This window comes from Rhamphochromis sp. 'chilingali', assembly GCF_963969265.1.
Source record: "Rhamphochromis sp. 'chilingali' genome assembly, chromosome: 17".
Classification (NCBI taxonomy): domain Eukaryota; kingdom Metazoa; phylum Chordata; class Actinopteri; order Cichliformes; family Cichlidae; genus Rhamphochromis; species Rhamphochromis sp. 'chilingali'.
Genome location: NC_137944.1, coordinates 27308853 through 27336121, shown reverse-complemented (window position 1 = coordinate 27336121; position 27269 = coordinate 27308853). Strand labels below are relative to the sequence as shown.

Below are 27269 nucleotides of genomic sequence, written 5' to 3'. Positions count from 1 at the left end.
CCCACAGCAGGGCCCCAAACAATCTGCAGATTCAAAACCAGAACCTTCCTCTTGTGGGATAACACAAGCCACCCTTTTCTTCTTTCGTTCTTCAAACTTTAAGGGTTAGCTAAGCGGATATAGTGGTCATCAAATCCATCCAAATTACATGGTTGATTAAAATAATCAAATTACAGCATTTACATTTATGTTAGACTACTTTTAATTAACTGCTTTAGCCTACTTACAATGAAAATGAAAAAAAATCTTGTTCATGACCTTTGTAGTATATTAACACTATTGGAAGTAAAAATAACTTGAACTCCAATTTTGAAAACACAACTTTTCTTTTCTTTTTTTTAATAAAGCTCTGACTTGTATTATGAGTCCGTGGTCTGGGAGAGAGTCTGTAACTCTCTGTCTGCAAAATACAGTATATAATGACCAGTGTTGGGCAATTAATTATATAGTTACTTCTTCAAAAAAGTAACTGAGTTATGCAAACAAAGTTTTTTGCAGCCATTTACCTAAAAATGCAGCCAAGGCATTTTTTAAATAAACATTTAAAACTATTTACAGAACAATCAGCTGTTCTGCATCAAATCTGATGCCACACAAATTATTTGTGCCACTCCAAAAAATCATTTCTGTCCACTATGAAATAAAGGAGAACAACAGCCTCATACCTGCAGGCAGTGTTGGTCAAGTTACTTGAAAAAAGTAATAAGTAACTAATTACTGATTACTTCCCGCCAAAAGTAATCCCATTACTTTACTGGTTACTTATTTTCAAAAGTAATTAATTACTTAGTTACTTTTTAAAAACACGATTTACAACTGAATAGGTGATAAAGCAATAGATCTTTCAGCCCAATTCTACTTTTTCTGCATAATCCATCATACAAAATGTAATCAAATGGAAAAGTCTCTTTTTAAAACTTGTTTTATTAGTTTTAATCTTTTAACTTTATGCATCAAGCAAATATTAAATTATATGCAATATTCTCTGACTGGAAGAAATTTGTTTAATATTTAAACCTATTTTCTGCACATTCCAGCACATAAAATAAAATATTTTTTTGGTGTTTACACTCACTCTTTCAAATAGATGCAAGTAAAACACAGCAGAAAATAAATAAAGTCAAAGACTAGCGGTCCTGTTGCTCTATTTTCACCTGTAAAGTAGGGTAGGCGGAGGTTTACCCTGGTGCAGGTGTGCTGCAGCGGTCAGTGGAAGAATCTGCGAGATTCTCTGTGAATTTCCCATTACGTTGTAGCGCACTCGGTGCTTGCTTGGAAGTTTAGGGTTTTTTTTCGCTCTCCCCACTCCATATATTATCCATTGTTGATCTGCACACAGCTGTTGTCACAAACTTCGCACTCGCTTAGGTCACTGTCATGAGACATTCTCGCAAAAAACTCACGGTTTTAGTAACGCAGTAACGCAGCGTTCCTACGGGAATGTAACGGTAATCTGATTACCATTATTGCAATAGTAATCCCTTACTTTACTCGTTACTTGACAAAAGTAATCAGAGATGGGCAGTAATGCGTTACTTGTAATGAACTTGATTGAGTTCTTTTGTCTCCTGCTCAAGCTGTGGTTTGCAGTACGATGTTGAATTTAACACTAAAAAGAGTGTAATAATGAGTGCCTCATGTAAAGAGGACTGGTAGCAAACTATTTACTGATTCTGTTTGGGAGGTAAAGTTTTAAATGTAGTGACTTTAAGTTAGTTATTTAACTCATGTCATCAGAAATGATGGCCAATGTTGTAAACTTTATGCACAAACAAATATGCTAGTCTGTAATTTCTACAGGTGCACAGATTATGTTAAAATAACTCTTTTTTTAGAGACTGTTGTACTGTACTTTATGCACTTACAGTACACCATAACAAAGCGTCAGGTAGCATATAATTACTTAGGCTTCCTTGATGGGACAAATGCAAGACAAATGTTGGTGACTGGTAATGTTTCATATGTAAATGTATGTGTTCATTAATTGATTCAGAAAAGCTGGTCACAGTGATTTTAGCTGTACCGTCTTTTAGTGATACGAGAAACTTAAATATAGATGTTATACATTATATATGATATCATAGATATTTCTCGTTCGTCTGGACAATTGTCTGTTCACACTGTAACTTATAACGATTGCATTTTTGTGGTGTCTTTTATTAACTTTTATTAAAAAAAATAAAGATCACTTTATATCAGTTGTAAATGTGCAGAATAAATGGAGAAAAATAAAAAAATAAAGCCTTTTTAATGATATTTTGTTTTACGCCTGGCATTAAGTTATGCTACAATTAACATTTCTATACCCTGAAAAACCGACAGAAAGTTGAGAGAATAATTTTTTTCTTCATATTCTACTGTTTATTATTATTTTTATATAATATTTTTAGATTTTTAGAATTCTTGTTTTAATTCAATTTTTTAATTTATTTTTTTGGCAATTTAATTTTTAAAATATTTTCTTTCTACTCTATTTTTTTCCTTTATTTTATTTTGATACGACGATGACGTCGCAGATTTCTAGCCGACCGTAAGCGGGCGTGGTTAGAGGGTTTTAGTTGGGCCAATCAGGAGCGCCTAATGTTAATGAGCTGCAGGAGTCGGTGTGGTGAGCGGTTCTCCGGAGTAGAGGAGTAGAAAGCGGCGGACTGGAGTCAGCTAGATCATTGCGTGTTTCTCTGCATATGAATCTCTGGATGGCTGGTTAACCGCACAGGAAGAAGAAGAAGAAAAACTCTTAATAGTGCCTCCGGTTATTCCGACGTGCCGCTGTGTGTCGCGGTAAAGCGGATATTTCTCACTTTAACTGGAGTCAGAAAGAGAAGCGGCAAGATGAAATACAAAGTAAGTGAAGCGCCGCGGGCTGGATTTGATGCTACATCTCAGTTTTTTGTGTTATTAAGGCTGGATATTTGTTGTGTTGTTTAACCTGGATAATGACAACAAATCTTGATGCTGTCGGAGATTTCTTTTTGAGTCGACGTGAATGTGAAATGTTAACGCTTCTGTATTCGTGGCGGTAATCACAACTTATTTCAGTGAATACATCCGGGTTGCTTTTTTCTTATGAACTGGTTAAAAAAAGAAGGGGAAACTGCACTAATGACTTGCTGAAACGTGCCTTTTTTGTTTCTGCTTGATGTGTGTGTGTGTGTGTGTGTGTGTGTGTGTGTGTGTGTGTGTGTGTGTGTGTGTAAATGTGCTGCACAAGTCAGTATGCGTCACTTTAAATCTGCAGGTTACGTTTTCCATCACAGGGGCGTAAAGGGAATTAAAATGAAAACAACTTTGAGGCCCCCTCCTTGGACTCACCACAACATTAGATTAGACAATGTCAGAAAATTGTATTTTTTTGAAGTCTAAAACCTGAAGATATCAGGTTATGACAAAGAAATTTGTGACAAATACACATTATAGGAGGTGTAATTAGCAAATACTTAGAGATATTGTTTAAAATGTTTTAAAAAAGGAGTATTGGGTTATGAAAGCGGTTGTAAAAAAAAATAGATTAAAAAAATATATCTTTAGAGAAGATTCATGGTAGTGGATGTGGAGTGACATTACATTGTTGTTTGGCTTGGCTCCTTGGAGATCAAAATGCTCAGCTAACTGCAGGTCATTTCCACAACAGCTGAAAGCTTTAGTTTAGTGCTATAAATCTGTGATTATTATCCTGTTTTTGATGCTGTGGATATTTTATGGTAGTGGGTTTTCTTTTGTGAGTAAAGCTCGCTGTAATGTGGTTTAGGATGCTGTAAAATCAGACCAGCTCTCAAACAGACAGAAAAGACTGTTGTTAATGCTGTCAAATGCAGTTACTGGGATTAAAAGGGAAAGTCACCTCTGCATCATCGGCTACAACCACAGGTCTTTACATCAGGGTGTAGACAATTGGAGGCTTCGACAGTGATGGATGGAACAGCTGGATGTCACTTCATCAGGAGGAAGCTTTGAATTTACTCTGGATGTGATTGCATTTTAGCACTTTTCCTTTGCTTCATGTTCTTGGGTCTGAGGTCTTCCTTGCCCCGTTAAAGGGGCAATAGTCTTTTGTGAGGGTTTTGGGGGTTTTGAGGGCACTTGATTCAGTTTTCACTGGCTGTTTTCTGATGTGTGAAGTAGCTGTTTGCCTCAGTGTTGGCTGGGATTCTCTCTGCTATGAGGTTTGGCTTTTTTTCTTCAGTCTTCTGGTCACTCTTCAGCAGATTTGTGACTGGAGGGCGTGCTCGCTGCATATGTGCGTCATGCTCACTGACTCATTGTCCTGTCAAGTACACAGTTCACAGAGCCAAGGGTGATAGTTTGGGTGTGAGGCCAGAGGAGGATTTGAAAGTGGGGAAATAACTTCGAGCATGTCTCCACGGTCACTGTATTCACCCTGAACAATGAGACTGATCAGTGCATGCTCATAAATATGATAAACACCACCGTTTCAGGCCATTATCCGCCTGTAGGGAGGATATCTGTGCAGTATACACACTCCGCTCTCTGACGTCTGACTCCTTTGTTTGTCACATTCAGAAGATAGCCAGAGCACAGAGATCATGTAGACAGCGCTCTTTGTTTACAATAAACATATCCACGTTATGCAAGGCTGTGGCAGAGGAAAGGAGGGTGGGAAATCAGCCCAAGGCTCCGGTTAGGTGACACATTTCACGTCACTACTGCGATTATCTAGTTTCAGCCGGTCACAGCTCTACTGCATCACATCCCGACAGCCACTCGATATTTACAGCTATATTAAGAGCGTCCCTGTCCTCGCAGAGTGGTAGTGTTTCAACACATGCTTAACAAGCGAGGCCGACCCCTCCCCCTCATGTGGTTCACGTGACCTGAGGTGAGGCGCCGCGATCTGATCAGACGCCTCTAGAGATAGTTTCCAACAGGTGTTCAGGTGTGAAACGGGGTGCCTTTTTCCATAGGTCACCAAATGTGTGTAATCCCCATGATGATCCTCACAGAGGCGGAGCTCTTCCAGGGAAATGGAGGACAAAGAAAGATGAGACATAAATTAGTATGAAGGGGACCTATTTTGCTTTTTCCTTATTTTCTGTCTTGTCACTGTTACAGAGGCGGATGGTTATATTTTTAGTTTCACTTAATGAGGTCTGTGTTTAGTGAGTAATCCCTGTGAGCCAAAAGTTCGGGCTCTAAACGCTCAGATTCAGACAGTTTTTTTTCTACCTTTGGGTCTGAGTGATGTCATAGAGCGGAGATATTCCTCTTACAGCCATCACAGTCACACAGCTATGGTTCTTAGTTCATAAAGCCCCACCCACCTACAGTTTGAGCCCTCTGTTCGTGAATGGCAGCCAGTCAGAACAAAGTTGGCCTCAAGGGGGAGGAGCTAAAACGGCTCGTTTCAGACTGAGCAAAGCTGTTCTGTAGAGTTCAAGAACAAAATATGGAGATAGAGAGGATTATGAGAGATTCAATTTGCTTATTGGCTTGGAGATACTTCACATACCATAGTATAACGACTGGAAACAGGAGGAAACTGCCAGCCAGGCTCTGTCCAGTGCTAACAAACGGCAACAGTAATGCTAAAGCTCCATAATTAACCTGCTGCTTTTGTGATAACAGGTAAAAACGATCAACTCCTTTAATTCTTTTGAGTTAAAGCTCTCGATATGATGCCTTAAATGAAGGATGTCCCTGCTGGAAGTTGGACTTGGACGTGGAGAATGTACTTGCCCAGAACTGTCCTTTTAAAGGGTCGTGACACAGTTTTAAACACCCAGGTCTCATTCCTTTGTAGCTGATGTAACCGTTGTAGAAATAGCTCCACAACCAGAGTGAAGAGTGATTAGATGAAGCCAAACTCTGGCCCAAAATGTGCTTTTCAAAGTGTTTGTATTTTTTTTAATGGGTTCAGGTTCTAGGCAGTCAGCCAGCACTGAAGGGAACTGGAGGAGAGAGCATAGCAGACATTGTTCTAAGAGTGAGGAGGAGGATCTGTGGTGCTGAAGGGGCCTGCAGAAAATGAAAAGGAGAGGAAGTTGCGGGAAGAACAAGAGGGCAAACAGAGTTGGCTGTATAGTGGGGGTCGAGCCGTTGGGGTGGGGTTGATGGGAGTCGGGGAGGTCGAGGAGCGCCCCGTGAGAATGAGTGCATTCCAGGCGATCGTGCATGGGAAGGTTGTTCAGAGGATGCACATGATTGTTTCAAGGTGGCCCTTCACATTGATAATGAGCCTTACAGCAGGGGTTCTTTTCTTTTCTCAGCTTGTTTGCTTACGCAGGGGGTGGCATTGTGTAGTCCTTCCAGAAAGAGACATTTGTATTCTTCTGAAAGAAATTCCTTGAGAGGAACCCAGTGCCCTTTTCAAGAGAACTCTGCAAGTTATATGCACTTAAGCATTATTTCACATTGCTTTTTCCCATCTTAACTTCAAAGCATTTATTATTCTGTGCCTGCTCAGATGTCTGAACAGTGACATGTAGCTTTTGTAGCCCATGTGTGTCAGCGATTTCCTGTCCCTTTCCCCAACTTTGCTCCTGTGTAAGATTTTCAGATAGTGCAAAGAGCTACTCCCCCAATGTCAATGAATAGCGACCCCCCAACCTCCCCTCTCTGCGCCCTCGCACCGTGAGCCAGCCATTAACATTTGAAAACAGCCAGCGGGGAGACAGACTACAATGTGGACTCGTTTTAGAAACAGACTCGCCAACAATGCAAAGAACCATTTCCACGGTTGAGCTCCTCCTTCCTTCCCTCAAGGAATGCCAGCTATTTCACAGGGTCATCCTTCAAGATCTAGTGGGCTCCCGTCAAGTCAGTTCGACTGCACGGAGAGTCTGTTTAATAGCTGAGCTGACCTGTGTGCGCTCTGGATATGTGTAGGGTAGAAGCAAAGGTCCTCTAGCAGGCCGACAGCATCGTAGTTTTAAAGCATGTGAGATTGCATTAGTCTTCTTTGTCATGTGGCGAAGCTGAGCAGTGTGTAGACAGTCGTTTGGGGGAAAAGCAATTATAAGAAGCTGCTGTATACAGGTAAAAAAAAGAATACTAAACATTGCTAAAGGTTTTAAATAAAGAGGTCAAAGTGTATATAAATTACATGAATTCAGAGTACTCTAAACAACCCATTTGAGGCTTTTATTCGCTGTCCCCCCCCCCTCTGTATGATGGAGGATGATATGTCCAGTACAGCCATCTAAGGTAAATTTAACTGTTTGTGAGTGCAGAAGCCCCACTTGAGGGGCAGCCAATCAGAACTTTGTTATAACTTAGTTCACCCAATGTCTGTTCTAGACAGTGGGTGAACTAAGGGGCTACCCCATGGTGGAGTCTAAGATCATTATTATTTTTTTATGCATGAATCATGTTGTTGAAATAAACCTAGTAAGTCCTCTTAAACCACTTCCTTCATCCTTTTAAACAGTTACTCATTCATTTCCACACACATCATTTTCAACGCTTTCCCTTGAGCAACGTCCACAGAGACGTGGACGCGGACGAAGAAAAGCAGAATCAAAGATTCGTACACAAGATTCGTCTATGAAAGTTGGTATAAAATGCAAAGACGGCTCATTTTGGGAAAACAATCTGAAGTTTACGATCGATAAGCAAGATAACTTGACATATTCATATGTCATTAAACTTCTTTTTATCAGTTAGGAAAGTTGATATTTATTAATGAAAATATTCCTGATATTGCCTTTTTGGATTTTTTTTCCCATTTGTTGGCCAAAACAACCCATAGCTGTTGGTTATTGAATCTATTTGACATTTCATACACCAAATTATCCATTCAAATAAAAAAAAAAAATATATATATATATAATATATATATATATATATATTAGGGGTGCAACGATACACAAAATTCACGGTTCGGTTCGGTTCGATACTTTGGTGTCACGGTTCGATATTTTTTCGATACAAAAAAAAGTTCATGCATTTTTAATTTGTCATTTATTAAAATTATAAATATATATTTTAACTCAAAAGTACAGTTTTTAAATTTAACCCTAACCCTAACCCTTGTGCGCGTTTTTTATTTTGACAGCGAATGCGCACCTGCGGACCACTTATGTGCAGCCCTGGTTATTTAGCTCGTCATATTGCAGCCACAGAAATTATTTTGTCCATGAAACCATAAAGCTGCACTTTCTTTTTGCCTTATAGTCTGATTTGTCATAACTTCTCCGTTTTGTGGTAAGCTTTTATTTGGCTGTCACTTCTTCACCCTGACCTGTCTTATTTGGCTCAGCAGAACTGAAATGCTTTTACACGCGCACTCACATAAGCTCAGCGATTCTCTGCGCGATCAACCTCTCACATGTTTAAGCTTGCTGCGGGAGATTTCACTTGTCATGTTTGCATAGTAAGCTAACGATTAATAAGACGATGTCAGAGGAATTGGTGCACAAATTATCATCACTCACAGATCAGTGCTGTCGCTCTCTATACACAGTTCGCACGATTGCAAAGTGAAAGCAAAAAAACAAGTGCAAATTCAAACGCGACTTCAATATGTCACATATTGACAGTGGCTCACCGATGCCAATGACATAATTACCCAGCTACATTTCTGAAAGAATGCAAAAGCATTGACATATATTTTCCCTACAATAGCCCGACGGGCAGGGAAGAGATAGATTTTGGTAGCCCGACTGAAAAAATCGCTCTCTGTGTGTGTGTGTGTATGTATGTATGTATGTATATATGTATATGTGTATATATATATATATATATATATATATATATATATATATATATATATATATATATATATATATATATATATATATATATATATATATATATATATATATATATATATATATATATATGAAAAAAAGCAGCTGGATAGCGTAGTGGTTAGACTACACGCCTTTGGAACAGAGGATCGCAAGTTCGATTCCTGCCTGGGGCGTCTGTATCCAGTAAGGGTCCTAAGGCTAGACCCCCTATGCTAAGCAAGCCTACCGCAGACATGAGCGAGACAGATAAATATGAAGGCATGCCGGCTCGGACGTCGCCCGGATCAACAAGGTCCGCGTCAGGTGTTGAGGAACCAGGGCACCCTGACGAAAAGTGGGCTACTGGAACAAGAAGGCATCGGTGGGCAAGGGAAGGGGCAAGGGACGAAAACAGGGCGTTGTTGGAATGCTACTACGCAAGTAACCCCGGCGGAAGGGGCTACATGAATAGGATGAGGGACCTATGGATTCTTCGATACCCAACATCCACAATGACGGCGAAACAACTAGTAGCTCAGTGTTCCAACATTCGAAAGAAGGGACTGCTCTCACAGCTAGAGATTGACGAGGTACAACACAAATGCTACGGCAAGGAGGAGTCAGGACGCCAGGTCAGGGGGGAGATATCATCACCCCCACCCGAGATTGGGTACATAGCCCCAAGTGCGATAGGAGAAGGATCGTTGAGTGCGAGAGGAACTGACCTGAAAAATAGGATCATGGCCAAGCTTGAAACCTGGATCCCCCGTAGCCGGTTACCAAGATTACGTGAAGTACCCTCAGAAGGTCTAGATGATGTTAATGCAGCACTACGGGCAATACCTACAACCACGATTACCGACACTAACAAGCTGATCTACAATACGGCAGCAGTGATCAGTGAGATGCTTGGCTACAAGTTGAACAGCCACAAGGGGCAGTACCCTCCATGGAGAAGGAGGCTAGAGGGCAAGATCAAAGTAGCACGGAGGGAGGTTAGCCAACTAACGGAGTTGCAGAAAGGTGCGACGAATAAGGTGCCTAAGAAATACAGCAAGCTGTCCATACCTGAGGCCTTGGAAACTGCCAAGCAAAGACTCACAGCCTTGGCCAGCCGCTTGAGGAGGTACACCAGAGAGATAGAAGGCAGGAGAATAAACCAGCTGTTCTCCACAGAACCAGCAAAGGTGTACTCTCAGTGGCAAGGGAACAATAAGAGAACAGCACCACCAAGGCTGGAGACGGAGCAATACTGGAAGAGCATATGGGAGAAGGATGCAACCCATAACGGCAATGCTCAGTGGCTAGTGGATCTGAGGGCAGACCACAGCGACCTCCCTGAACAGGGTCCAGTAACCATCACAGTGGCAGATATCCAAGAAAGGGTCTCCAGTATGAAGAGTTGGACAGCACCAGGGCCCGACATGGTTCACGCCTACTGGCTGAAGAAGCTGACTGCACTCCACGAGCGTCTGGCAGCACAAATGAACCAGCTGCTAGTTAACGAGAGACACCCGGAATGGCTAACTGAAGGCCGGACGGTCCTGATCCCCAAGGACCCCAAGAAGGGACCGGTCCCCTCCAACTACCGACCAATAACCTGCCTCAGTACTACATGGAAGCTCCTGTCAGGCATCATATCGGCTAAGATGAACAGGCACATGGGTCAATACATGAGCGGGACACAGAAATTGGCAAGAATACCAGAGGCGCAAAACACCAGCTACTGGTAGACAGAACAATCAGCCGAGACTGCAAGACCAGACTGACCAACCTGTGCACTGCCTGGATTGATTACAAGAAGGCCTATGACTCAATGCCCCACAGCTGGATACTGGAATGCCTAGAATTGTACAAGATCAATGGGACCCTAAGAGCCTTCATCAGGAACTCAATGGGGATGTGGCGTACAACACTAGAGGCCAACTCCAAGCCCATAGCACAAGTTACCATCAAGTGCGGGATCTACCAAGGAGATGCTCTGTCCCCACTGCTGTTCTGCATAGGCCTGAACCCCCTCAGTGAGATCATTAACAAGACTGGCTACGGATACCGACTACGGAACGGAGCAGTTGTCAGCCACCTCCTGTACATGGATGACATCAAGCTGTATGCCAAGAGTGAACGAGACATCGATTCACTGATCCACACTACCAGGCTATACAGCAATGACATTGGAATGTCGTTCGGACTGGAGAAGTGTAGTCGGATGGTAACAAAGAGAGGGAAGGTAGTCAGAACTGAGGGGATTGAACTACCAGAAGGCAACATTGCAGACATAGAGGACAGTTACAAGTACCTGGGGATCCCGCAGGCAAATGGGAACCATGAAGAGGCCGCTAGAAAGGCTGCAACCACCAAGTACCTGCAGAGGGTCAGGCAAGTCCTGAGGAGTCAGCTGAATGGTAAGAACAAGATCCGGGCCATCAACACATACGCCCTGCCCGTGATCAGGTACCCTGCTGGGGTAATAGGCTGGCCAAAGGAGGAGATAGAAGCCACTGACATAAAGACAAGAAAGCTCCTTACCATGCATGGAGGGTTTCACCCCAAGTCCAGCACCCTGAGGCTGTACGCTAAGCGGAAGGAAGGGGGCCGGGGACTGGTGAGTGTCAGCACCACAGTCCAGGATGAGACAACGAACATCCAAGAATACATTGGGAAGATGGCCCCAACTGACCGAGTGCTCAGTGAATACCTCAGGCAGCAGAAACCCAAGAAAGAGGAGGGAGACGAGGAACCATCATGGAAGGACAGGCCCCTGCACGGTATGTACCACCGGCAGATAGAGGAGGTGGCTGATATCCAGAAATCCTACCAGTGGCTGGACAAAGCTGGACTGAAAGACAGCACAGAGGCACTAATCATGGCAGCACAAGAACAAGCTCTGAGTACAAGATCCATAGAGGCTGGGGTCTATCACACCAGGCAAGACCCCAGGTGCAGGCTGTGTAAAGATGCCCCAGAGACAATCCAGCACATAACAGCAGGGTGCAAGATGCTAGCAGGCAAGGCATACATGGAACGCCATAACCAAGTGGCCGGCATAGTGTACAGGAACATCTGTGCCGAGTATAACCTGGAAGTCCCGAGGTCAAAATGGGAGATGCCCCCAAGGGTGGTGGAGAATGACCGAGCTAAGATCCTGTGGGACTTCCAGATACAGACGGACAAAATGGTGGTGGCTAACCAACCGGACATAGTGGTGGTAGACAAACAGAAGAAGACGGCCGTAGTGATCGATGTAGCGGTTCCGAATGACAGCAATATCAGGAAGAAGGAACACGAGAAGCTGGAGAAATACCAAGGGCTCAGAGAAGAGCTGGAGAGGATGTGGAGGGTGAAGGTAACGGTGGTCCCCGTGGTAATCGGAGCACTAGGTGCGGTGACTCCCAAGCTAGGCGAGTGGCTCCAGCAGATCCCGGGAATAACATCGGAGATCTCTGTCCAGAAGAGCGCAGTCCTGGGAACAGCTAAGATACTGCGCAGGACCCTCAAGCTCCCAGGCCTCTGGTAGAGGACCCGAGCTTGAAGGATAAACCGCCCGCAGGGGCGTGCTGGGTGTTTTTTTTTATATATATATATATATATATATATATATTTACCATTTACCATATATATGTGTATATATATATATATATATATATATATATATGTATATATGTGTGTGTGTGTGTGTGTGTGTATATATATATATATATATATATATATATATATATATATATATATATATATATATATATATATATATATATATATATATATATATATATATATATATATATATATATATATATATATATATATATATATATAAAAAACACCCAGCACGCCCCTGCGGGCGGTTTATCCTTCAAGCTCCCAGGCCTCTGGTAGAGGACCCGAGCTTGAAGGATATATATATATATATATATGTATAATGTGTGTGTGTGTATGTATATATATATATATATATATAATGTGTGTATGTATGTGTGTGTATATATATATATATATATATATATATATATATATATATATATATATATATATATATATATATATATATATATATATATATATATGTGTATGTATATATATATATATATATATATATATATATATATATATATATATATATATATATATATATATATATATATATATATGTGTATGTGTGTGTGTGTGATGCCCTTCATGTTTCAAAGGGGAAAGATGGCAGCCTCTGTTGTTTGGGCTGTGAGATCTTTGTGTGGCGTGAAATCGAAGGGACATTGGAGTGAATCTCCATCTCATTGACTATTCCTATATGTAAAACCAATCAATGTGGCCCTGCAGAGATACCCCGAAACATATTTCACATGTCGGCTAATGCCCCCTGGAGGGATTAGTGCTCTTGTCTCTGGGGGTTACTATGATGCACTCATGTACCCTCACTTGGCATCAGCACCAAGCTTGGAAGTAATCCACTAGTCTCCTTTGCCAAAACTGAGCGTCTGTTGGCTGGAGGCCCCGTGAATACCATTCGTATTCACAGGACTGTTGTACATTTGTGTTGCCGGTGCTCCTCGACCCGTTTAGGTGCAGTAAATTATATTTTCAGGTCAAAAGTCGGTGTCAAGCTCGCAGTTATTCACCGCTTTGCTCAGGCGCTGAGCCAGACTCACGGATCAGTTTCCTCTCATAGCCCTGGATTGTCCTGGCAGAATGCAAAAGCTGCACAAGCCGTTACACTTTTGAGAGAATATCTCCAGTTTCAGTCCTAATTATAGTTAAGGCTCCAGGACCACAGCGAAGGAGTCCAAGATGTGACAAGATAGCACAAGCTCGGTGGTAGCCTGGATCTATCTGGGTCGTGCAGGAGCCAGGAAGCGCTGCAGGCTAAGGAGTGGGTCAGAAACGCAGGAGATGTCAGGTTACCTTATAGTTTGTGTGACAGTAAAAAAACAAAAACAAAAAAAAGACGACTGAGATGAATGGACAGAATAAGGAGGAGCCGCGGGATAACAGTCATTTTACCCAAGACGTTACACAAATTAGATCATTTCCTGTGACCTCACCTAAAGTGGTTGAGTGTTGCAGTTGAGTCCTGCCCACGTTGTATTTCATCACAGTTTTTACTGCTATAAATTACTGTAAGTGCACTCAAAGTAAACAGAGTGGCAGACATACTGCCGCAGGAATGAAGAGACTACAACAATGTAACAAAGCATTACTGTTTTAATAACCTTAACATTAGAAGCAGAAGCTGGGTGAAAGCCACACCCCCTTAAATCCCAAATCTGCATTCAGTGACCTTTTTATCTGCTTTGGGCAGCAAATAACAACTAATAACAGTAACTAATAACATTCTCATTACTATAATGATGAGTCAAATTTCTGTAAACCTGGTGAAGTGAAACCCAAAATCGACAACTCCTAAGTGTACTGGTTCTCCAACAGCTTTATTTAGCTCTTTAGCTTCATGTGGTTATCAGTTTTTGTGACATTTGGACAGTTTTCAGAGATATTTGTACAAGAAGCAGTCGTCCATTGTGTCTAGTAGTTAATAGTAGAAAGAAATGAAAGATGATTTTGACTTAAATAAAGGATCAAACTAGCTTGGCAAAAGGCTTTGGGCAAACTGGAAAAGTACGATTTACAAATGTGTCTGGAAAGCATCTCAGTAATCCAGGTCATGGCAGTCTTAAGAGTTTAAAAAAAACAAAACAAAAACAAGTATCTGGACTTCCTTAAGTTTACCCCCACTAGGGTTTACATATCTGGGACTCTTCACCTTAACTTAAGAACACAGACAGGAAGGCGTCCAGTTATCTTCTTTCTTTTCAAGATCCTAAGATTATTACTTTTCCACAGTTCAGAAGCACTTGAATGATTTATATCGAGCACAATTCTTAGCAAATGCATCTAGAGAGGAGAAAGTAGCTGAATGCAGTGAAAATATAAAAGCTTTACTGTTGATTATGAATGTGATCGTCATCTCCTAAATAAGAGTGAAACTGACATTTTCCAGGGGAAGGCCATGATTGTGACACACTTTTCATCATTCTCTGACTAGACAGTTCAACTGAGATATTTTTTGAGGATCTGAGGTTTGTTGGAGCTTGCGGCGTGGTCAGACGGCATCATGGCGCATCACATCCCATCAAAGCTGCAGCTGCCATGCTGTTGCTGTTTATGTTTTAGGGTGTGGAGATTTCCTCGCAGCTCGTGAATCATAAATGAAGGAGAAGGTGTTGGTGGTGGGGGTGTCATATTTACACTGTGGATACAATAGTCCTTTTTATTCAGCGCTTGGCAGGTTGAATTTACCCTTCTTTCCACATCTTCTGGCAGAATTAAAGTCTTTACACAAGAAAAATGAATGTTTACAATCAGTCACAAAGAACCCCTGAAACAGTTTGTTCCAACCACAAAACTAAAATAAGCTATCGATTGATTACATGCAGCTACAGCGCCCAGTTGCACTGTAACTGTGTCGTAACAGTGTATTGATTTACACTTGCTTGCATAAGATATCAATCATTGCGAAGCTGCAGGGAATGTGCTGGGTCACGTTCCCCTGTGTGCTGGCTTTAAATGACACCGGCCTTTTTCGACAGGATTTTCTCAGAAATAGCCGAGGTGAGATTTCACCGAGCCTGCTGTGTAATTATGTTAATACACGGCCACTGGCAGGGCTTGTAAGGAGGCTGTAATCAGAGGGTCAACCTTCCTGAAAACTGTCCAAATGAAGAAATTACCATGTACTCTGAGCTCTGAACCGCTTCCCATGAGCCCTTCCTACCCAGAACCCAACACACGGCCCATTTATTCGAACTGGCTCTCACCCGCAGCAGGCCGCACTCTGAGGAACGGCTTGTAAAAGTCATCAGGTCCTCATTACCGTCATTACTATAATTATTTTCTATATTTAACCATGCGAAATGAGGCCAAATGAGCGTGTACAAACCACCCCGGGACACGTGTTACAGTGGTACGGCCCTAATTGTGGCACCAGTGTTCTCACAGTCAGAGCGTACCACTTTTTTTGGAGCAGGTTGTTTGTTTGGGCTGAAAACGTCCTCGTCGCTTTGAAAGCCGAGGCACTCTCATTGCTGTGGGGACGCGGGTTTCTTCTATGTGGTGTGGCTGTGGCAGTAAGGGAATTCAAGTATTTGTGAGCTTGTTTAGCCAAAGCCACCTTCATTATTATTAGACTGATGTGTACCCCGGAGAGGCAGAGCCAAAACCACCCAGAGAGCTCTTACTGAAAGCAAAGGTGGGGCCCTTTTCAGCAAGTGGTGAAATTACGTAAGGTTTTTTTTTGTTTGTTTGTTTTTTTTTTTAAATTTCGGGAAAGGTCAGAACAGGCTCGCAGATGGGATGACGTTTTAAACTGCTTGTGTTCAGGCAAGACACTGATGGGAAGAGGGGAAAGAAAAGCCTTGGTGATGTAGAGGTTTGGGTCAGAGGGGATTCAGACAGACTGGACAAACCAGGACAGACTAATAAAACATACCAGATGGGAAGGAGAGCTGTTTTAGTGCCACATGTTTTAAAAGACAGTAAACAAAAAACAAACATGTGGAAATAAAACAAACCTGTCAGCCTCAACATTAAAACACCTTCCATGTGAAGAAAAGACATCAACCATCTACGTACCTATGCAACCCTTGCATTGCATTGCAGTGACGCACCCCAATGGTAGTGGTCTCCCTTTTCAAGGCATTGTACCTCACCATGCATTAAAACCTGAATCCCATGGCACTGATCTGGCCCCTCAACTCCCCAGATTTCAATCTAGTTGAGCACTGGAAATGTCCCGGAGCAAGTCAGATACATGGAAGCTGACGTCTGGGTCAAAGCTGTTTAGGCACAGCAAAGCTGGTTGGTCTTTCTACTTGGGTTTAGTCTTTTGACTTTAGATACATTTTAGGGTAGTTTAATTTTAAGGCCTTTTTTGTTTGTCCTTCACATTTTATTCTCCTGTGTAATGCAGTAGCAGCTCTCTGTTTTCTCAGAGTCCAGACCAGAATTTGCTCACTAAAATACAATTTCTTCTGCTTGTGATTATTCCGGTTTGTCAGCAAGATTGCAAGTTACACCATAAAACTCATTAAAGAGGTGGAGCACGGGTCGAAGACATCACCCATAAAATGTTGTTGCGGCTCAGATTACTTCCTTGAACTTGTTAAACAGGACATTAGCCCTCAGCGACCTTCTGCTTACTGTCTAGCTTTAGCTAAAGATACACTGAAAAGTTGTGATGGGTGGATGTCAAACCTGACACTGATGCTTTTTTTTTCTTTGTTTTTTTTACATTAATCTTACATTTATATCATCTTATACATAAACTTGGTAAACTCACCAAACCAACTGTTCAAACCTTCTGTTTGTAAGAGGCAGCCAATGAGAAGAAAGACAGCTAAAATGGCTTGTTTCAGGCAGGTGATGATCTGAGGGGCTGTAGTATAATAAGGATTATCTTAAAGTGATGATTCAAAGCAGGGTTCAAGAAAAACTAAACGTGGAGTTGGGGTCATCACATTAGGTCCGCTCTCAGTGTCATCAGTATAGACTGTACCTAAACAAGGTTTTGATGACTCATCTAAAGCTGTATGCCAATTAAAAGGTCTGAAACTACGTAAACATAGATACATTACATAAACAAATGGATACAATAGTAATACATCTAAGTCACTGCTTCAAGACGATTCAAGGTCATGAGCAGAAATGTGGTACTTGCAATAGGAAGCAGCTGAGCGCCTTTCACCTCGCTGAGTGATAACTTCCTAGAAGCTCATACACGTGTGTGTGGATGCAGCAGAAGCACCCCTCTCTGACACATGGCAAACACACGTGTTTACAGGAGGATCAGTGGCAAGCGATGGAGTCTCCGTGCTGCGGCTAAGTGCTGTTTATGACGCCCGGTTTAATAGCCGGGTTCACCTGCTCTGGGTGAAGACAAAAACACGACTCTTCCCCTTCTGTATCACTTCAAAAAGGGCCGCGTGTAGCTGGCAGTCATTACAGCCGACAAGCTGTTTGTTTAGTGTGATTAAAGGTCATGTTTGGTGTCTCGCATGACCCTTCACATCCCAAATACCATGCTTGAAATCTGCTGTGGCTCACTGTTTTTCGACTCAGATGCTCTTTAACCGTTCATTGATTTATATCGCATGAATCTTTACAGACAAGCTGCGGCACTCTAATGCGAAGTAAACTGCAGCGTGTGTGTGAAGAGGAGGGTGTGAAAATGTGTCAATCAGGCTGCTTCCTGTTAGGATCTCTGTGGTACCAGGCTCACCACAACGGATGATACATATATTTATATATAATGTATAAGTGTTCATGCTTTTTTTTCTACAGTATCACAGTCATGTCAGACTTCCGCAGAATCCAGATGCAGAAGTTTACTCACAGCTTCCACTGATCACTAGTTATTAAAGTGCAAATGTTTGCAATGCTTATCAGTCTATTAGTGATCCTGTGCAGCCTCTGGGAGCTGGCAGTGGTACTGTGATTGTGGTAGCTTCTACTATTACCCCTCTTTGTTTTGTTAATATTACCTTTACTTCCTCATGAACTTTTGCATAACTGGAAAGAACAGCAATAGAAGGGGAAAAATCAATATGTTTTAAACTTCACTAACACCTGTGACGGGTGATAAGTGAACATCATTTTTGGTAAAAGGCTGGAGTACCATAGACACTATCACCCCTTGGTGTATGAAATATACTTTGAAGCCTCCAATTTGGTATTTGTGGCTGTTTCAGTCATGAGTTTCTTTGTTTTTAAGAAAACACAACGTTACTTACATGAGAAGCAGTCCTTAGAAACACTGTAACCACCTGTCATCCAAGAGAGCCACACCCCTAAGTTTGTATTACTTTAAGCTTTGATGGCAGTAAAACCAAACGATAATACACAAAAGCAGGTGAACAATCAAAGATGCCACACAGGTATATGTGTCATCATCTTGCCTAGCGACCTCTTACCAGTAGGCTAAAATGACCAGTTTGTGGCGTTTATGCACCTATAATGTTATTTTAATTTCACGACAGTAACATTTAATTTGTATCTACAAAACATGAATATTAGGATATGTTTCATATATGATGATACCATCATGTTGCCAGGCAACCATATAATGGCAAGCTAAAATGACTTTTCAATAGTAGAGCAGGGCTTGGGCTTGGATATTGCTGTACAGCTATTACAGAGAAGCGAATCAGCCACAGAGACCAAAACAGTTTCTTGCAGCAGGCTGTAAACGTTTTTATTTCTGCTGTAAAGTTGGACTGTCTTTTAATAACAGAGTCTGTGGGACTGACCTTTGGAGCCAGGCTCAAGTGGCCACTAGTGGAACTGCAGTCAACCACACTTCTTTGTTGGGTTTGTTTTTTAGCTCTGATGGTTACTGCTTGCATCATGAAATTAAAGTCATAGAGACTTGTGGTGAAATGTGTTTTCGATCTGCTAAAGATTTCCCGTTAGGGTTCATTTATGTCCTAAGATTAGTATTAAATCTGCACCGAAGCCTTATTAAAGCATATGTACGAACTACAAAAGGCAGCGGAGTGTGGTTTAGACAACAGATGCAGGGTGACAGTTCCTGTTGCACATTTTCCTCGACGGGCTTGCATCTCTGCAGACTGAAATTGCTGGGTGTGCTCATACTGGTGGTTTTCAGTACCTTTTTCACGTGAAGGCACGGCTCAGTTTGTGATCGTGCGCGTATGCGGTCTGCAAAACGGGTGCTTTCATTTCGGCAGCTGGTCACAGTGATCACTAATTAGCAGAGACAAAGGAGCACGATGCGTGCAATTCTGTCTGTCGGGTGATTTAATTTCTCTTCTGAGCATCAAACACAAAGCAGTCAACCACAGCAGCAGAACTGGCCTCATGCAAATACCTACAGCTTTGGCCTTAAGCTGAAAGAAGACGACTTATTTAAGATCTAAGTTAAATAAAACCGTGTAGTTTGTCTGCTATGGCTTCCAAATCATCTACACTGTGACCTAATTTAAAGAAAAACAAAAATCTAACCACAGTATGGCTGTATTCATGTCTATCAGATCTTTCATTAGACGGTAGCCACAGCCTTCTATTGCTGATAGAGCAGATGACACCCACAGTAGCCACAAACGACCTAGATTAGTTTTCCTGCTGGGGTCACTTTTTTATTTTACTCTGGCCTTGAATATTAGGCATGCAACATGCAAACAAATCTGCAAAGGACAAGGAAAGATCACGATTCCAGAGGCTGCTCATCAAATATTCACAGCTCTCAACAATAAAATGATAAACTCAAATCAGTGTGTTTGAGCAACCTGTATAATCCTATTTTAAACCTTAACTTTATGGAATCTGGACTTTCAGTAGTAATAAAACTGTAAATATTCAGCACTCTATTGTGCTTTCGACTTGTCTTTGTGTCCAAAGGTCGTCCTTATGGGACACTTGTTTACTCTTTTTTTTTTGTGTGTGTGGCTGTTTTAGAGGCCAAAGGCAGTGGAGGAAACGCTCATTCACTGTTACAGCAAATGTTCATAAAAACAACAGTCGCCATTCGTTTTAAATAAAGAGGTCGTTGCACGTGCAAGCGATTAGTTTTAGACTGCTCTGTTTGTGCTTACAGAAGCCCCACCCACCTGTTGTTCTTACCTTGTGTTTGTTAGGGGTAGCCAATCACAAAAGGGTTGTCTTAAAAGGAGGAGGAATGAAGCTAGATAGTTTTCCTTTCTTTTTTTACACACAGAGGATGGAGTGGGCAATAAATAAGCATTATTTTTAAGTGGCATGCTGGTATAGTGTGTTTTCCTTGTGAATCAATGAAAAAAAGCAAACACTTAGAGGTTTAAACAATCTAACAGTAATCAAAAGCTTCAGTTCAAAATCTGTGCTGATCTGGACGGCTGTATTTCCTCATATATTCAGACTTTAATTGGAGCAGGAGCAGTTATCAGCATTTTTGTTTCCTTCTGGACAACTCTTGGACATCCAGGTCTGCTCCCGTTGGATGGCATTGATCTCTAGGGCTCATGCTCAAGCTCTTCGCAGCTAGTTAGGTGGCAGTGGGTGATAGTGAGGGTGTAACTGTGCTCTGGGTGTTGCTGGCTAATGGCTCCGACAGCACACTGAGACAGTAGCCAGGGAGGCCCGCCCCACAGAGAGCGAGAGAGAGATAACGATGTTACTAACAGCGAGTTTCACATGGGAACTGCTTGAATCGGGCTGATAGGAAAGAGGAAGGCCGAAGAAGGTTCAAGAAAGCCCCAAAGTAGAAACTGCCACAAAGTAGGCTTCCTTATTCCCACGGTGAACCGATGAAAGGTGAGATACAGAAAGAACAGATCAGAAAAAAGGTGGAGTGGAGAGATAAACAAGAACTGAGTGGCTGTCCTGTGTGGAGCTCTGTTTGGCTGCTTGAAGTCAGTTTTTAATCTAAATGGGCATGTAATCCAAATAAAAATATCATTTTCATCCTCCAATCAGCTCGTTTCATCTCATGTAAATGTAATCCAGCTCAGAAAGATTATAGCTGGTGCTGACTCGGAGGCAGTCAGAGCTACTTTATCGCTACTGTGCCTCTGTTGGTTATTCATTACATATTTTTTTCATTTTATCGCTTAAGAAGAGTCATGACTGAACAAATAGGAGGCGTGTTGCTTCTTCTTACTGTGTTATGAGGCTCATCTGACTGGTGAAGGTTTTTGTTCATGAACTGATGATTTTGAGTTATTTTAAGCTGTTATAGAAAGTTGTGGACTGGCTTTGTTTGTCTCTAGTTGTTGAGTTTTTGTACTTTTCATTGGTGGGAGATATATTGTAGAATACAGAGGCACTGCTACAGTCTTTGAGCTTAAAATGGAGGTTGGATTGGCATTTATGAAGTACTCCTTTAATCTTTTTGACCATTCAAACGTGTTGCATAAGCTAAATTTACCCATTCATATGTGTAGGGCTTTAGTCTTTGTACTTTATCCGCCTTACATACTTAACTACATCCACATTAGAATCCCCATGTAGGCTAACATGCATATCTTTGGACTTTTGAAGAAAGCTAAAGTACCTTGGGACCATGTAAGCTCCTCACAGGAAGTTCAACCAGGAAATTTGACTCCAACACGATCAACCTATGAAGCGATAGTGCTAACCTCACTGCACCATCATGCAGCCCAGGATGTCAAGAGCACAAGAGTTTGTGATCTTGACATCCTAGATTCTCTAATCTAATGTGATCGTTGTTGATTTTCTGAAAAGCTAAAAACAAAAGTAAAAACCAGATAATAACCACTCTCCTTTCCCACTTTATTAGATGTTAAAGGCGCACTTGACCAAGCCGCTTATCCACTAATTGTATTCATGGACTTTGCATTGATCGCTGTTGTGCCTGGTAGTTCCCAGGATTTAAAGTTGTGGGCATCAGGCAGTTGAAAAGGAGTATTCATGCTCAGTTAACTCCTTCCGTGGTTGAATAAAGGCTAAAGGAAGAAAGACTGAGGCAATTAGTCTTAAATGCCCCTCTCAGACACAGTGGCACGCTCCGGGGCTTTTTCTATCTCCAAAATCTGCTGTTTTGAGTCATTATCCCTCAACCCTCCGTAGACCTTTAGATAGCTGTGCCCTGAAGCACGAGCTGAGCTGAGAAAATCCCATCAAGTTCAGATTTGGTTTGAAAGACATCTGGTGAGGAGCTGCCGACCAATGGCAGCGCAGCGAGTTCACCAGCATGTCATTCACTGGAGTATTTAAAACCTGGCGTGGCAGACGGCAGTCATGTGTAGTATTAGGTTAGTTTTGATGCTTCAGATAATAAGTGATTGATACTGTTCTCATGATTGTTGCTGGAGCTCGTTAATTCAGCTTCTTCTGGAGCTTTTTATTAATAAAATCCACAAAACTTCTATATGAACGTGTGGGTTTATGGGTGCGTATGTGTATGTAGGTGATTGTTTTTTGTTGTTTTTTTCCTTTGGTTTAGCATTGTGTCCTGCAGATAACCCGCCTGTAAAACCGCCACTGTTGTTTTTCCACTCAAACCTGACAAACAGCACGCAGCAGGAGCGAACAGCTGTTGTAACCACGTGCTTGTTGTGTTATAATTAAGCCGACACGTATCTAAACACAGTCTGACCTTTGCTCCCGCAGAACCTGATGGCCAAAGCGTTGTACGACAACATGCCGGAGTCCCCCGAGGAGCTGGCCTTCCGGAAAGGGGACATCCTGACCGTCATTGAGCAGAACACAGGCGGCCTGGAGGGCTGGTGGCTCTGCTCCCTGCACGGCCGCCAGGGCATCGCCCCCGGGAACCGCTTGAAGCTGCTGATCGGACCCATGTTCGAGGCTCAGTCGTCCGGCGCCGCCGCCGCCGCCCCTTCTCCATCTCAGAGCTATCAGCAGAAGGCTAACTCGGGGTCTCAGGGCCTCTACCAGGTGCCCCCGTCCCTCCAGAGCCCACAGCAGCAGAGTCAGCAGAGCATCTACCAGGTCCCACCGGGACAGGACGTCTACCAGGTCCCACCGAGGAGTACTCTAGCAACTGATAACACACCAAGCAAGGTGAGACAGAGCTCATCAGTCAATCTGTCAGCTAGTTTGGGTTTCCTTTATTGACTCAGCCCAAGAAAGATACATCACTATGGAGCACAGCAATGAATAGTGACCATCTGATTTCACTGATTAGTCCTCCTTTAAAGCAAAGTTGAGGGGCTCACCAGTGAAACCACCTGGTAAGATGATTGGAGAGAAAAACTGTTATTACTGAGTCTTACTTTTTTCCCCTAATGCGCGCACAATGTTTTGCATTTAAATGCACTTTTACACACTTTCATCTGTAGCAAAGGGTCGCACATTAATATTTATCAGAGCGTCAGAAGAAGAGGAAATAACAAAATGGAAAAGGTTTAGAGTAACAGAAAATGGAGTCTGGTCTGTTCCCCAAACTCTGGATATTTGGGATCACATTGGATTTCTAAGGTAACATCAGCTGTGGCGGGTGTGGGAATGAGATGTGATGGGAAATGGCATTTGCGCGTTTACACCGTGATCCGTGAGGCTCGGCTCTCACCAGCGCGCGCACGGAAAGCAGAAAGGCCAAAGAGGAGATTGCAGCTCTGCCATGCGAAATGTGTGCAGGGTGTGCCGGGCCTGGCGCTCACCACAGATGAGGGTAGTGTTTTTGTGCACGGCTCCCATTTGGCTTTATTCCTGTATTGGCACACTGTGTTCAGCAGAGCCAGTCTAACCCGCAGAAAGGCTGCGAGTATGGAGAGAAATTGTGGAAAAGCAAACAGTACAGAGCTGTTTTTTGGATTTTGGTGGAGCACAGCTGCATTTAAATGCTTTAAACATGGTCACTGGCAAACACACTGGACTTGGTCATTTGCAGTATAGCTATATATACACAATTCTCCAAACAGCGTATCCATGTATTCATCATTTTATGGCCTAGATCGTATATCATTTAAAGTATATATCTTAATTTGCCTGCTGAAAAAAGCATTTAATAGTCTTAAATCACCTAGTTATCAGTTTATCAGTGTTTATACTCATAATTATAATCGAATTATTATTATTTCATTGTCATTTTAATTTCTGCACCAAACACTTTCCTAACTGTGGGGTAATAAGTCTTCTCTTGTGTTCGGTGTCTCCGATACTGCTGAGCCAGCTGAAGCCTTCTTTACTTGCTCTTGTTTTACACCACCAGATGTCTCGTACACTTGATTTAAATGCATTAAACAAGGGTGAGCAGTTAGCATGTCATTACCTCTTTACACATGGAAGTCACTGGCAGGTGTGCGCTAAAATACGACGGGAGGAAATTTCCCTGGTTATTCAAGCGTTTAACTAGTACGAGCATCTCAGACCAAGTCTTCCCTTCAGGAGGTGGATGGTAATTACATGCTGAATGAGCTTTTGATATCCCAAGGGCTATTTCCTTTAAAACAAATCAGCCCCAGCCATCATAGAAATGAGCTAAGGTGTTCATTTTAGTGGATAAACAGGCAGCAGGCGCCAGGGGCTTAGAGGACTCACTGCACAGGAGTTGCTGTGATAAAGTCAGTGGGAGCCAGGGGGCTGTGGGGAGAGACCTGTCAATCAGACACACACACACACACACACACACAGCAGTAGCAGACCTGTCAAGCAACACCTCTCTTTTTCCGTAACAGGCTGCGAGGCTTAGCCGAGGAGCGGTATTAACAAGGCTTTGCGATAACATGGAAAATGAAATGCGCTGCTAATGAGAGTGTATTTCTGTGCCGTAATCATGTTATTGGAGAGATTATATTAAGTCTTGGACGTTCGACTGGTCCTCCAATCTGCGGTTATCAAAGCGCTGCAATTTTCGGCGGTTGTTCCCGTCTATTGAATAGAAAGATTTCGGCTGCGTGTGTGTCGGTGCGTCATGACAAGGATCCGCTGTTTTCCAGTGCTGTCTGAATCTTGGACAGAAGCACAATCGCCTTCATTCGCCACAGACTGTTCTGTTAGATCTGGTTATCTCTAGTGAAACACTAAAAGAAAGGAGAGATGTTGTTGGTTCGTGCTCACCAATTAGCTTTCCAAGATTTAAGGAGGAGCACCTCCAAAGCTTGAGTAGACCTGAAGCTCTCCTGATTCAATCAGATTAATTTAACCCTGCATAAAACATTTATAGAAATAATCACACAAAAAAACCTACAAGTTGGTTCATTTTCAGGTTTATGGCTAACTAAACAGAACAGTTTGCCTCGGTGGTTGTTTTCACTATAAAATTTTTCATTTCAACCAGTTACTGACCAATTAGAGCAATGCTCCATTTACAGTCATATAAAAATAGCGTTCAGCTCTTTCAAATACTCCATTTTATCCCTTTTCTTAGCAGTAATTAAGAAGCTACTCTATTGTTTAACTGAATTTTATTTGAACTAATGTTCTGTTTTGAAGCCAAAACTCGTGTGTGGTTTGTGTTTTAAATTTGCTTTAATTCTGACAGTGAAAAATAGCTCAGGCTCAGTGTTTGCAGCCATTTATTATGTCCCAAGTGACAGAAAAACATCATCTCTCAAAGCTAAAGGCTGTGATAGAAACCTATAGTTATGTTAAGCCATCCTGGATATACATACAGGCCTCAGGTTTGGAGTCACTGTATGTTTTTGGTAGAGCAGAGACGTTTACTTTCATCACAGCACACTTTTTAAGGGCGTCTAATTATGAAATTATGGTAAACGCTGTTTTAAAAAGAAGAGCCTCTGATTGTTTGCTCTGAGCTCCACGGTGTTGCGCACCAATGAAATCCCGATCGGTCGAACGGTGTGCGCCCTGCGTCAGAGTATTTATGGAAATATTTGTTGCTGATGTGAAACCCCGGCTCTGGCCTTTGCTCTTGAAAGAAGCAAAGGCAGGCTTGTTTACTACAGCGCGTCAGTGTTGATGACAGGCCGGGCTCGCTGACTTATGGCCTCGTGTTGTTTTAACGGCGGCCGTTTTCATGTCGTCACGCGCAAACATGCGTTTGGTTTCCCAAATGGTTTTTGAGACTGATGCCGGCTTCCTAGACTGATAATCCCCTCTCGTATTACTCCGAAGCCGTCATCCCCTCCTGTGGAGAGAGGCCCCCGTATGTCATGAATGTGTCCTCGGAGTGGGGGGCGGAGGCGGGGGGTGTTGCGTGCCAGGCCTGCAGTGCAAATCCAGATTGGCGACTGGCTGTTTTCCCTTTCATGTGGCGTGGGGCTCCGGTATATAAGGCACACTGAGGTTTGGCGCTCGCTGCCACTCTGGCTCTTCGGTTTGGTGCTGCGGCCTTGTCCTTGGGTGACCCTCCTGGGAGGGTGAGCTACAGCCACCCCACCTCCCCCTCCCGTCCCCTCACATAGCCTTAAAGCTGGGTCCGTGTGGGACGGACGCCAGGAGCTCTCGGCCACACAAAGAGCCTCCTCACATGGAAGCCAGGAGCAGCCTTTTATCATGTGGCTCCCAGAGGCCCGTGTTTCATCTCAGCCTTGATTTCCTCCTCCTCCTCCTTCTTCTTCTTCACCATCTCTGAAAGGTGTGTCTGTTTTCGCCCCGGTCACTGTTGTGACTCAGGCGCTGAGGTCACGGCGCCCAGTGATGGGCTGGGTTCAGAGTTCAAATATCTGCCCTTATCTGCTCCTTTCAGGCGGCCTTTTCATTCCTCCCTTCCTGCCTTCATGAAGTCTGCTCCTTGTATAGGCATTTCCTCCTCTCACCACGTCGTAGCCGTAGATGCAATCTGTTCATTGGTGCCGTAAAGAGCACAACAAAGGGTTTAATGAACTCAACACACAACTCAAGGAAGTGCCCTGATAGCGCTTTGTAGACTGCGAGGGTGTGCTCGTGTACCTTGATAAAGCTGTGCTTTTTGAAGTAACCAGGTTATGTGAGAAGAATATCTTGTTTGTTTGCCTCGGCCATATTTTCTCTGCCTAATCACGCGCACGGCAGTCTCAGCAGCAGATAAGTGAGTTATTTCTTCCTGGAGGAGGCCGGCTCCTTCAAACGCTCGCCATTGTCACATTAGTGATGAATCGCTGGCTGGCGAGATTCGACCAAGAGGGCACGACCATAAATCAGTCGCACCAAAAGTAATCTGCTCTGGGGTGAGCG

The 27269-nt window shown here is 42.8% G+C and overlaps 1 protein-coding gene across 1 annotated transcript in view; it reads left to right on the top strand.

Annotated features, from left to right (window-relative positions):
- The first annotated feature begins 2610 nt into the window (after positions 1–2610).
- The window catches only part of nedd9 (neural precursor cell expressed, developmentally down-regulated 9), a 39853-nt gene continuing 15194 nt past the window's right edge, over positions 2611–27269 (top strand). The window contains exons 1-2 of the mRNA XM_080862530.1: positions 2611–2844; positions 22803–23213. Of these exons, the coding sequence (XP_080718656.1) occupies positions 2833–2844; positions 22803–23213 (423 nt within the window). The 5' untranslated portion in view covers positions 2611–2832. The remainder of the gene's footprint in view (positions 2845–22802; positions 23214–27269) is intronic.